The following is a 13,231-nucleotide window of genomic DNA, read 5'->3' as shown; positions in this document are numbered from 1 at the left end:
TCTTGGGTATGTCTGCTTTATTTTTATGTATTTTTTAAATCCCCATTTTAGAAAACTAACCAGTTATACAGTTTAAAGTAAATGGGTATATTATTAAATAAAAATTTCATACTTTTATTTTCTGATTTTCCTCCCCTGTGGTAAGAATTTCTCCCTTGAGCGGGTCGTAAGAAGCTGTGTTTAAGAAGATGCAGCCACTCTAACAGAGTAGCTTTTATCTACACCAGACTGAGGGCTTGCTGCATTACTGTAGAACAACCAGACTCACAAAACATCCCCATTCCATGGGCCAGTAAGTGAATGAAGAAACATGGTTGGTAATAAGAGTAAACAATGGAGATTAATGGCAGTTTTAAGAGATGCGTCGTGTTTTTACTGGAAGGAAAACAAAGTCTGGAAGAAAGTTCAGCTGCAACGAAAGATGATAAATACATGAAGCTGCTGAGCAGTAGTTTGGTGGCCGTGGAACAAACGTTAAAAAATAAAACCAACAGAGAACGCCTGCTGCGATGCAGTGATTGTGAGAGGATGGCACTGAGGAACATTCAAGAGGGCATCTAGAGCCGGAGGACAGCCTCCTGGTGGCCATGAGAAGCCAGGAAGAAGAGCTGGGTTCAGGATCTGCACTTACCCCTCAGCCCCAGTAAGCGTCCCTGGTGGAGGATTACGGCTACAGTGAGAGAGGAGGAAAGGGACATGGAGAGGTGCATGGCAGGGGGGACGAGCACTACCATGAGCCTCCACTCTCGCGGCTTCTCTTCTATCTGCTAGCTTGGCGCTCTAAGCTCCTCACTACAGTAACAGAATCCAACTTGGTGTGATACCAAGTAACATGGAAAGTTCTTACCAAAGCTTCCGTAGACCATCTCTGCTCAAAAAGGACTATTTGATTTGATCACTGTGATTTTGCTTTTCTTAATTATAAAGCGATTTCAGAGAATAAGAACTTAACAGGGAGCATTTCCTAAATGCAAATATTTCCCCCTTTTCTTTAAGAAATCAGGTTCAGGGGCGCCTGGATGGCTCAGTGGGTTAAGGCCTTTGCCTTCGGCTCAGGTCATGATCTCAGGGTCCTGGGATTGAGCCCCGTGTCAGGCTCTCTGCTCAGCAGGGAACCTGCTTTCCTTCCTCTCTGTCTACTTGTGATCTCTGTCTGTCAAATGAATAAATAAAATCTTTTAAAAAATAAAGAGAAAAAAAAAAAAGAAATCGGGTTCAAATAGCTATGCTAAAATGGAATTCTCTTTTATAAAGAAGGGAGATGAACTCATGCAGATTTATAAGTAATTGCACAAAAGACAGTTGGGATTAAGAACTTGGGTTCTTCAAAGGCTCCAGACAGACCACCTTCCAAGCATCTCCCCTTCTCCCTGAAGAAAGGCAGGCAATTCCTCAGAATTATTTTATCTAATTATCAACTTATTTTCTGGACTTATGGCACTTGTTTTCAAACCATTCCCGGCCCATGAATTCTGTAACACAAAAATGCTTATTTGATGAATAATCAATGTAATGGAACATAACATGAAGAACATACAATGTATACTTTGTTCACAAAAATAACAATAATGAAACATAATGTAAAAAACATACAATGTACATTTTGTTCACATCCTTTTCACATACAGGAGAGAATGCTTGTCTCCAGCATCACAAGCACTTGCTAACAACCTAAGAAACTTTTCCCACATTTTCAAAACCTCAAATAAGTCAAGTGGAATACCCTACAGTAACTGTCAGAGAGATGTGAAGAACCAGAATGATTCTAGGCCCTGTTTCTGGACATTGATGTACTAACCCTTAAGAAAGCCAGACGTCAGCCTTTATTTAAATAATGAAATAGGACTGTGATCCCTGAATTTCGAAGAAAAGCCTCCCACAATGGAACATTTTTAGTTATAAAGGTTGGTCCCGACAGACACTATTAATTCACTACAATGTATACGTTTTGTAGAAGTAATGAAGGAACAACAGTTAGGTCTTTGTCATCAGCTGAGTTCCTGGATTACCATAGATTTGCTAATACCAAAATCATTCCCTTTGCCTGAATTCTGGACACAACTACACCCTGCAACTCTTCTGTCTGCACTGTGACAGTCAGCTAAAAATATACTTACTTTCTGTCAGTGGGATGGAGATGATGACACCGTTTCCTGTCCCCACCCACAAACGATTGCAAGACACCATAAGAGCTGTGATCCTCACAAAAGAGAAGCCCAGTTTTCCAGTACCTGTACAGTGGGTGGGAAAAATCTTTATTGAGAAACTAGAACAGATGATGTCTTAAGCTCCAAATCCCTTAGAATGGCTAGATTAACACAAGACAAAAGAAATGTGATCAGAGCTAGTTGGATGTTTCCTAAAGGTGCATATCAAAGCAAACTTTCATTGGGCTTTATCACCTGTCTGATAACTCACTGTTAATGGAAAAAGAAAATTCTACAAGTGGCTGACATTACATTATCATTCAGAAAAAAAATACTGTTAATCAAGAGGTATGACACAAGATTTAATTAAGGAGCTGCCAAACCAAACCCAAAACAAAACAAAACAAACAAACAAAACAGAGTTTGCCAGATTGGAAAACCCAAGGTCCTTTGTTTTTATAAGCCGAAAGAGAGAGTTCTACTTTGCCTTAAATTTATTTGCATAGATAAAAACAATCTTTAAAAGAACTTACAGTTTTTCCTTATTTACACATTTTGATTCTAGAGCAGTTTTGAAATCTTAGGGTATCACAGGCATGTAATTTAGGGAGAACAGATGCACTTTTTTTATTTGAAAGGAACTTTTAACAACAGATTTTATTTTCTGAGTCTTGAAAGAAAAATTCTTAAACAGATAATCATACATTTAAGACAAATAACATTTACTTACTCACAAATTCTACTTACAATAACTGAGAATATGATCACAAACAGTGTTAGAAGCCTTAATTACCATTCAGTCTAAGCTAGAGATCTTTAAGCTATGGTCAAAATATATTCCTGAAATTGGGGAGCCTGGGTGGCTGTTGGTTAAGCACCGGACTCCTGGTTTCATCTGAGGTCATGATCTTGCAGTCCTGGGATCGAGCCCCCCACTGGGCTTTGTGCTCAGTGTAGAGTCTGCATTAGATTCTTTCTCTTTCTCCCTCCTCATCTAACCCCTCCCCGCTTGTGCACGCTCTCTCGCTCTCTCTCTAAAATAAAGTCTTTAAAGAAAAGTATATTCCTAAAATTAGTTTGCATTTATGACATTCCTAACACTCAGAGTGCTAGATTAGGAACTAAGGATATAGGATGGAATATGCCAGAGATGGTCCCAGTTCTTTGTGGGTCTTATGGTCTTTGTGGCAAGAAAGACAACAAACTAGAATCAAATATTATTGATGCAACCACAGTAATAAGCCCATGAAGAGAAAGCACGAGAGGACCTTTATTAAATTGGGAAATCAGGCAAGGTCTATTCTCCAGGTGACACGTGAGTTTCAGCCTGAAAACCAAGTAAAAAGGGACCAAGAAGAACTTCTCTGGCAGAGGATATAACACATATGAGGAGCCCGAAGTGGGAAGGAACCTGGTGAGCTCAGGTCAGTGTGAGCAGACAGAGTGAGTGAGGAGAGTGGTCCAGGCCCCTGGACCAGTTCTTCTGGTGTTGTCACAAAACGTCACCTCACCTAAGGTAGGAATATTCTAAAAGTGGCTGGTGTTACATAAGTATGTCACGGTGGTACTGGCACCTTGGTTACTATGCAGCGAACAGACTGCAGTGGAAACACAGAGACCGGTTAAGAGCTTCACGGTTATCTAGCGGGGTAAGGATGGTGGCCTGGCCTACAGGGATAATGGTAGAGATAAAGAAGTAACTAATTTAAGATATTTTTGGAGACAGACTTGACAGCTCCTAGTGATGGATTAGGTGTGCGGAATAAGAGAGGAGTCAAAAATGATCCCAAATTTCTGTCAAGAGCCACAGGGTACACGGAGCATCTGCCTGACGCTTTGAGTGATAAGAGCTCACCAGTCCTGAGGCAACTTATTCATTCGTTCTACCTAGCATTTGAGACCATTTAAAAATAAAACATTTTCTTCAACTGACATAGATAGAATGCTTTGGAAGCTTACCTAACATTTTGCTTACATAAGGCTCAATGTCCACATCCTGTAGGTGCTGGTAAGTGTGTGCATGATAGAGACGAAGTGTGGAATCCAAACGAATGGAGACCCACACACCGTCGCCCACCCACGCAAGCTGCCGCACCTGGCTCTCCTTCCTGGGGTGCGCGTCAAAAGATTTCTAGGAAAGATTGTTCAATCACAATGTTATTTTGATTAAACAGGAGTTCATGTTTAAAAGCTGTGCTAATTTACACAGCAATCTGGCAGACCATGTATTAGAAGAGGCACGTAAATACTATTTACTAAATAGGATGACTCTGACATACACAAATGCTTTTATCCCAGACTGTGGAACAAAATGCAGAACAAACAGCTTCAGGATGCTGGACTTGGGCACTGTGCAGGGTATCAACTTACCAAAGTAACACTGGCATATCCAGACTCTGTAACAGTGTTCAACAAAAAGCCTGAATTTGATCTCGGGATTTTGTATTGCTGCAGAGCAACGCATGAAGTAAAAGCCTATTTAAAATTAAACAAAAAGGAACCTACATTGCTCTGTGTGTGTATCTCTGCATGCAGGAACTAGATTTGGAAAAAAGGGATAAGGACTTTTACCTTAAATTTTTCCTGCCCTTTTTCTTTAACAATTAGAATGAATTTGTATATTGCGGCAAAACTTTTAAGAGAGCAATGCTAAGAGGTTTTTATTTTTAAAACAAGTTGCCAATTGCAATCTTATTTCTCAGTCTCTGATACAGGTATGAATTTTCCTAGATCCACATGGAGTGACAGAGACAGGGGAAACCTCCTTCCACAAAACCCAAGCGTAAGTACACATATCAAGAACCAAGAATCCCAATAATACGTGCGTTACATCTATGGATATTCAGACACACATTTAAATATTCATGTGTGCATCCTCCTTCCTTAAAAACAACAACAACAAAAAACCAAAAAAACCATTTCCCACCATAGTCAAAAGTGGCAAGAGAGGTGAAGTAACACAGAAAGCTGTCACCCAGGGGCACCTGTGGCTCAGTCGGTTAAGCGGCTGCCTTCGGCTCAGGTCACGATGCCAGGATCTTGGGGATGGAGCCCCACATCGGGCTCCCTGCTCAGCAGGGCATCTGCTTCTTTCTCTCCCTCTGCTCCTCCCCCCAGCTCTCTCTCTCCAAAAAATAAAATTTAAAAATCTTAAAAAAAAAAAGCTGTTCTCCAATCCATCATTGATGTGCCCTTTAGACTCAGAAAACAGTTTCTAAAGAAGTTAAATATAACTATAGTCTTCAGAAAAGGCAAATTCAGTAACTAAAGAAAGCATAGGTTAACTTACCTCTATTTTCATAGCCTTCGGCTGAACCACATAGACTTTGTTCCTATAGCCACACCAGACTTTGTCATGTACCACAGCCATACACCGGACGGAATGGTGAGGCCGCCCAAGGTCTAACAGGTGATAGTTGGACAAATCCCACTGTCCATCTTTAAAATAAGAAGTAAATTATTAGTTAATGCATATCACCTTTCACTCTATTTTAACATAAGAAACATTGTATTTGGGTGCATTAATACAATTATAGGTGATCACTGCAAAATACCGCATAGTTTATCTTTTCTTTGCGGAGACTGAATTCTCTCCTTCTGTCTACTTACAGCACAGTTGGGGAAGATGTCCAATGAGCCACCCGTGGCCTGGATTTCCACACTCACTCGCAGTGATGTGATAAATCAGATACCAGTTATCCGTTTGTAGTAACAGTTTAAGAATCAGAATGGACTTAGTATTATTTTCTGCATAATCTTTCTCTCTCTCTCTCTCTCACTTGCATTTTGATTTTTTTTTTTTTTTTTAAAGATTTTATTTATTTATTGTACAGAGAGAGAGATCACAAGTAGACAGAGAGGCAGGCAGAGAGAGAGGAGGAAGCAGGCTCCCCGCCGAGCAGAGAGCCCGACGCGGGGCTCGATCCCAGCACCCTGGGATCATGACCTGAGCCGAAGGCAGAGGCTTAACCCACTGAGCCACCCAGGCGCCCCTGCATTTTGATTTATATTGTAAATGTTAAGGACAACACATTGCTAATAATACTAACACTTCAGGAATTACACACCCAATAACCTCTGATAGCAGAAATACAAATGGGAAGCAGCCACTGAAAGCTTGCTTTTGTAGAGTCTGCTTGAACAATTTCAGTGAAAGAAAACGTACTGCCTCACAAAGCGGCTGTTCCATTTTCCAAAAGCTGTAACCGTCCGAAAAATACTCCCCACACCTAACTAGTTGATCCTAGAATGTCATCGCCCATCAGTCTGTAGCTTTGCGCAATGGGCACAGAAGAACTCAGTCCCACTTCATTCCTGCCCTATGTTTTCTCCTCTCAAAATGAAGCACTCTTGGGATGTGCTCTGTATGTATTACAGTTTGCAGACCCTTCATCCTAACTCTACTCTGTTCCTTTAACATGCTGTCAGTCTACTGCAGCAGAGCAGGGTGATCACCAGTCCTGTTCTGGACACAAGGTTCTAGGAGGCTGAAGGTGTTCAGTAACCTGTATTAAGTTTGGGGTCGACCTTTAGGTACTTCTCATTCTTCAGACATGTTGCCCCCTTTTTACTCTTCTGAACCCCAACGTAGAACTTTACATTTATACTTATTATGCCTTTTGTCTGTTCTTCAATATAATTTTGGGTTCAGCTTGCCAAAACATTTATTTATTTATTAAAAGATTTTATTTATTTATTTGACAGACAGAGATCACAAGTAGGCAGAGAGGCAGGCAGAGACAGAGGAGGAAGCAGGCGAGCAGAGAGCCTGACGCAGGGCTCGATCCCAGGACCCTGGGATCATGACCCGAGCCAAAGGCAGAGGCTTTAACCCACTGAGCCACCCAGGCGCCCCCCAAAACATTTATTACCACATTTTTTCTAAGCTTTTGTACTTATTAGCTGACTGACCACGAAGTGACTGAAAACCTGTGCCTCCAGTTTCATCTATAAAATGAGGATGACAACAGAAACTTCTTCATAAATTGCTGTGAGGATTAAGCTCAGAGAGTCTACAAAGGGTCTAAACAAGGTAAAAGGGAGCCCCCCACCTCTGATGATATCGAGTCATTAAGCAGCAATCTCTAGGTACCAGTTACCAAGACACTAGTCATCATCTACTTTTTATTTTTCCAAGCCCAAAAACATATGAGACTTGCTAAAAATCCAAATTTAGTGTATCTATGCTTATGGAATATTTTCCTGCTCTAGCAATCTAGCAGGTAGGAAATGAATGATAATTTTTGGCTGATATATGTATCAAGGAGTTAGGAAGTGTCATATGCTCACTTCTCTAGTTCCCTTTTAACTCAAGGCACATTTTTGGACCTTGACCACCCCTCCCATCTGTAGATAATAAATACACTGGTTTTAAAGAGGAAGAATAAAAATAATAGGACACAAAAATGACTAAACCATATCCAATTAAAAACTTTTTAATGGATGCAAATTATCTTAAAAATGTTGAGCAACAAGGGTGCCTGGGTGGCTCAGTGGGTTAAAGCCTCTGCCTTTGGCTCAGGTCATGATCTCAGGGTCCTGAGGCCGAGCCCCACATTGGGCTCTCTGCCTGCCTCTCTGCCTACTATCTGTCAAATAAATAAATAAAATCTTAAAAAAAACAATACTGAACAACAAAAATGCCAACCTTCCCTCTCATTAAATGTCTCCTAACTGAAGAAGTGTATGAACGAGAAACAAGTGCCCCCATCTCACATTATGCCAAAGTATCCTGAAATAATAAACACGTGCACTCACTATCTACTGAAGTCATATACTGTTAGTGTTCAGTTTAAACCTTTATTTTCACTTTTTTTTTTTTTTTTTTTTTTTTATATTTTATTTATTTGAGAGAGAGACAAGTGAGAGAGAGCACGAGAGGGGAGAAGGTCAGAGGAAAAAGCAGACTCCCCGTGGAGATGGGAGCCCAATACGGGACTCAATCCTGGGACTCCGGGATCAGCACCTGAGCCAAAGGCAGTTGCTTAACCAACTGAGCCACCCGGGCACCCTAAAGCTTTATTTCTTCTCTTATTAGGTATCGTTTCTTTAAAACACAGGCCAATCTGCTAGAAAATGATTTTGCAAAGCAACAAACTGGGCACATCATATATTCATAACAACTCACCAACTCCTCTGTGAAAGATTGCAAGGGTGCCATCAGCCAGGGCCACTAACACAATTCCTTTCACGTGTCTGCAACAGGAAAAGGGATTTCAGGACTCTCCATTTGGGAATGCGGGAGGGACCACATGCTACTGAACTAGTTCACAGGCCCTCAGAGGGCCAATCCATGATATTCCAGATATACCAGAACCTAAAGAAATTTTTTTTTTTTTTAAAGTAATCTCTACGCCCAGTGTGGGGCTCAAAGTCACGACCCCAAGATGAGGAGTCACATACTCTATACTGACCCAGCACGGCGCCCCAGAACACACTCTTCTTGAGAAAGTCTTGCTATGAAAATGTCAGCTGAACTAAACAAAAAGCCTGTGCAGACTTTCTTATTTCACTTTCTGGCCCCAAGCTGCTCTTGTCACAAAAGGGCCACAGACCCGAGAGAGGTGCCTTAAATGGAACTAACAGTCAGCTCTGTGGACTTAGGAGTTTTTGATAAGAGACATACAGGAAAGGACTAGTGAATCAATGCCCCAGTCCACAACTCACCAATTCTAAAGACCCCTCCAACAAACAAATTAACAGGTATTCATTGGTTCTCTCCCCAGAGTACTACAGAACTCACCTGACAAGCTGGTGAGGAATCAACCTGACAAGTTAGACTTAAAGCTCTATATAGGAATTATTTCACTTTGTAGTAAGTAAGAGTTTCAATCTCATTCAGCTTCTCTGATTCCACAAGTGGGAAAGAAAAATCTGGATACTGACTTATAGCTTATACCAAAGATAGCTTATACCAAAATACATATTTTTGAAAGAAGAATTTCTAAAATAAAACTTACACAATACTGAGAATCGAATCTTTAAGTTTAATAGAATGGAGACATTTCCTCCACTGGGCTACAGATGAATGCACATACAAACTGCAAGAACAAAATCGAGACTGGTAAGGCACAGAGAACAGCAAGTTGTTGCTTACATCCAATAATGACCACAAAGTTCCCTTAGGAGGTAAGAAGAGTAACACAAAAATCTTAGGAAATAACAACAACGAGAGTCTAACATAAAGAAATAAGCTGCTTACGCAAAAGGAAACACAGAAAGAGCAAAAAGTCAGAACTAGAATAATGCACAGTCAGTTAGTTTCAGGTTCCCACAGACTTCAGAATCCTTGGCTAAAATCCGTTTTAAAAAATGGCCTTACTCTTCTACTACACCAAACTATAACTTTCTGATGACACACTAGCTTACATCAGAAAGTGGCAAGCTATGGCCTGCAGGCCAAATCTGTCTCCATATAGTGTGCGAGATAAAAATGATCTTCACATTTTTAAATGGCTGGGAAAAATCAAGAGTATCTGTTGACGTCTGAGGCTTCCAGCATCCACACAGCGTTCCAGGAGCCCAGCTGTGCTCCCTACGTGCGTGCTGCCCGCACGGTGGCTGTCTGCACCAGCACGCCAGAGCTGAGAAGCTGTGAGAGCTCATGTGGCCACAGAGCCCCATACATTTCTTATCTGATGCTTCAGAGAAAAAGTTGGTTGACCCTCCACTCTGCAGTATTAAGACTCCTAAGGAAAAGATGTACTAGTGGGTGACCTTACTTAACCTGTGCAGAAGCACAGTTTTTGGAGACTCTTCATTGTACTAGAATGTGAACAAACCACATAATGTTCGTCATCATCTCCTAGGCTTTCAGACTGGGCTCTGTCTGGTCTCCCTAGTGTGTTTCGCAGTTACGTTCAGAATGTTCTGAACTGGGCCTTTGTGCAGCCGGACAGATTAATCGTTGGTATTTCCTGAATACACTCTAGCCTATGTAAGCCTTCTATGCACCCATAATTCCGTCTCTGGGCTGTTCAGGATCTTCTATTTCTGGATCACCCAGATTTTCAAGTTTTATTTACCTCTTCTTCCAAGAATATTACATAAAGGCAATATTCTGTGACAAAGAACTATATGATTTAGCACTCATAAACAATGCAAGTCCAGTTTATGAATTAATTAGAATATCATCTCAAAATTTGTAAGTACATAAAGTTCTCTGCTTTAATATGCACTTTTTGTTGTATGCCTATGCACCACATTTTACTTATTTATCTTCTGATTCCAAAAGCTAGTATTAAGAGTTGGCACCTACCAGCCATTCTGAGCTCCAAGCCACATAGTTGGTAAAAGGCTACTCATCTTCTGAGCTTCTTCTCTCACCAGGTCTTGTTCATTTGGTAATACTGATAACTGATCTTTATATGCATCCGAGTCATTACTAGCAAGGTGGGGAAAAGGAAAGCATCTGAGTATGCTTAGCTGCAGTTTTCAAGGACTGAACATTTCCACATTTTAGTTTATTTTTAGTTTAACAGCTTGAAAAAAAAAAAAAATCAAACACCAGCATTCCAGAAAACCCAAACTTAAATGCTTATCATAAATACTTCAGCAGCTGTACCAGAAGTAACATTAACATACTAAAGAGAACCAAGGTGCAGACAAGGGAGTTAAGACATCGTAATATAGCAGTTAACATCCAGACTTATAATTACGGTTCTCCCTTAGGGTTATTTTGAATTTTTAATTTTTTTTTTCTTAGGGAAAAGAAGAGGAAGGCATGGTTTGTTATAAGACAAAACACACACACACACAGAAGGAGTATAAAGAATTTTCTAGGGGCACCTGGGTGGTTCAGTAGGTTAAGAGTCTGCCTTTATGTTAGGTCATGTCCCAAGCCCCGCATCAGGCTCCTTGCTCAGTGGGGAGTCCACCTCTTCCTCAGCTCATGCTCTCTTTTGCTCTCTCTCTTAAATAAAATCTTTAAAAAATTTTTTTTCTAAAATAAATTATTATGCTAAAACACACTCATATTCTCTCCTAAGACCTTCCTTCTTTGGACTGTCAGAACATTTTTAGAAAAAGGTAAGTGGGCTATCAAATTCGAGAGAGAAAAAGTTGTTATTCCTAAAAAGAGGACTTTTTTTTTTTGGAGATTCTTTTTATTATTTGACACAGAGAGAGAGAGAGCATTAAGGAGGCGGAGTTGCAAACAGAGGAAGAAGGAGAAGCAGGCTCCCCGCTGAGCAGGGAGTCTGACTTGGGACCCTGGGATCATGACCTGAGCTGAAGGCAGACACTTAACCGACTGAGCCACCCAGGCACCCAAGATGACTTTATTCTTATATTGACAAATGTTAATAGACACTTATCACTCTATAAACAAGAGGAGGAATATTAAATAAAAAAAAGAATCACATTTAGACAGATCTCTATCAGCTTTCTATAAAGGCCTAGAGAAGGCAGAAAATAATGAATTCATTAAATGGGCCTAGATTTCCTTTTGCTTTAAAGGAAGAGCTATTTGCCAGAAAAAAATTTAAAAAGTCATCCAAAGCCACATGGGAAATCTAGACTGTGAATTTCACAGCTAACTGGGGCTGGAGAGAAAGGAGGGCTGGGGAGGACTGCACAGTTACAGTCTGAATGGGAATGAAAAAACACATCGTATCAGAAGAGAAAATGACCAGGAAGATTCTGACTACTGTACCTATAGGCAAGGGCTTCTTTGTGTGTTTTTTTCACCTTGTTCTGTTTTTTAAGTTAGAAGGAATAGAGAACATAAGAGGAGGGGAGGGGAGGGGAATCCAGAGCAGATGCAGTGGAAGGAGAGATGGAGACCTAGTACGAATACTGTGGCTGCTTGAGAGGATTTTGTTCCTTTCATGGGAGCACTTTCCTGGTTTCCTAAGTTACTGACCCATCTGCATACCTTGACTGATACACCGGCGAGAGGTCTTCCGGGATTTGAACTCCCAGAGGATCTGTGAAGACGTGTTCCGTGTACACGCCGGGCTGGGAGATGTCCACGGTGTCTTCAGTTGACCCTGCATTGCCTTCTGTGGCTTCTGTTGCTTCTTCTGCTGTTGGAACGTTTTCATCAACCTCACTATTTTCTGCTTCCTTTTCTACAAAATAAATAAAACTTGCTTACTATTCTGAGTTTGAGCTTTTCCCCACACAAACCACCGCTACAGAATTCCGCTCCACCTACCCCATCCTCCTCCACCCTATGCCATGAAATACAGAATTCTTGGGTTTGTTTTTGTTTTTAAAGATTTTACTCATTTGACAGAGAGAGACAGCGAGAGAGGGAACACAAGCAGGGGAAGTGGGAGAGGGAGAAGCAGGCTTCCTGATGAGCAGGGAGCCCAACATGGGGCTTGATCCCAGGACCTTGGGATCATGACCCAAGCCGAAGGCAGACGCCTAACAACTGAGCCACCTGAGTGCCCCCAAACACAGAATTCTTGTTTTAATAGGCATTACAACAGTATTACAGTGTCTTCCTTTTGAGCTTTTCACCCTCATTACTTGAAGATCCAAATCGAGTAGGACTCTGTAATGTAGGAGTCTGTAATGAGGCCTCTGGGATAGGCTCTGACTCCATACTGATGACATGTAAGAAAAGAGTGATACCTGGTGGTTTTTCCATTACTGGAGAAGCACCGTTAGTACTAGGAGAAGTGGCAGCTGCTGTCACACCTTCTGCAGAACAACCAACCACTGTGATGCCCCCCAACAGGCTGTCCGTCTCTGCTGAGCTATTGCTGGTCATGCTGCCACATAAAGACGCTTTGTCTACCTGTCCAGATTCTGAAAGCTCTTCTCCTACAGGGTAGTCTGTTTCTCTTGCTCCTGAAAAACAAGAAAAACCTTTTTCTAATAGCTAAGTAAGTAAGGTTTGAAATAAGAGCGTGCAGACGGGACAACTACTTAAATACACCGCCAGCATGGTAACTTTAGATTTTATTTAAATTAACCTTCACAAAATGAGAAAGCAACTTCAAAAATTAAGATAATACTTCTATTACTGCAAGCATAACTAAACATGAAAATGTCAGAAGTGACACTTCTGTTCTTAATGAGTTCCTCAGCAGCCACCTAATGAGGTTAAAAACAAGGAAATCTAATATCCAACA

At 41.0% G+C, this 13,231-nt stretch overlaps 1 protein-coding gene across 10 annotated transcripts in view; it reads right to left on the bottom strand.

Annotated features, from left to right (window-relative positions):
* SPAG9 (sperm associated antigen 9) overlaps window positions 1–13,231 on the bottom strand; it is a 140,158-nt gene that overhangs the window by 16,327 nt on the left and 110,600 nt on the right. For 6 of the 10 annotated variants that reach the window (XR_004280899.1, XM_032322859.1, XM_032322860.1 and 3 more), the window contains 9 exons: window positions 12,729–12,947; window positions 12,022–12,217; window positions 10,405–10,530; window positions 9,107–9,187; window positions 8,275–8,342; window positions 5,437–5,585; window positions 4,107–4,278; window positions 2,118–2,231; window positions 632–670 (listed from right to left, as the gene is read on the bottom strand). Coding sequence is in view for 9 of the 10 variants with exons in the window: in XM_032322859.1 (XP_032178750.1) it covers window positions 632–670; window positions 2,118–2,231; window positions 4,107–4,278; window positions 5,437–5,585; window positions 8,275–8,342; window positions 9,107–9,187; window positions 10,405–10,530; window positions 12,022–12,217; window positions 12,729–12,947 (1,164 nt within the window). In the remaining variant the exon portion in view is untranslated. The remainder of the gene's footprint in view (window positions 1–631; window positions 671–2,117; window positions 2,232–4,106; window positions 4,279–5,436; window positions 5,586–8,274; window positions 8,343–9,106; window positions 9,188–10,404; window positions 10,531–12,021; window positions 12,218–12,728; window positions 12,948–13,231) is intronic. The other 4 variants (XM_032322861.1, XM_032322862.1, XM_032322865.1 and 1 more) reach the window with 1 other exon arrangement.

Source organism: Mustela erminea, chromosome 18, assembly GCF_009829155.1.
Source record: "Mustela erminea isolate mMusErm1 chromosome 18, mMusErm1.Pri, whole genome shotgun sequence".
Lineage (NCBI taxonomy): Eukaryota > Metazoa > Chordata > Mammalia > Carnivora > Mustelidae > Mustela > Mustela erminea.
Note: the sequence above shows the minus strand (reverse complement) of the source record. Positions and strands in the feature narration are given on the sequence as shown.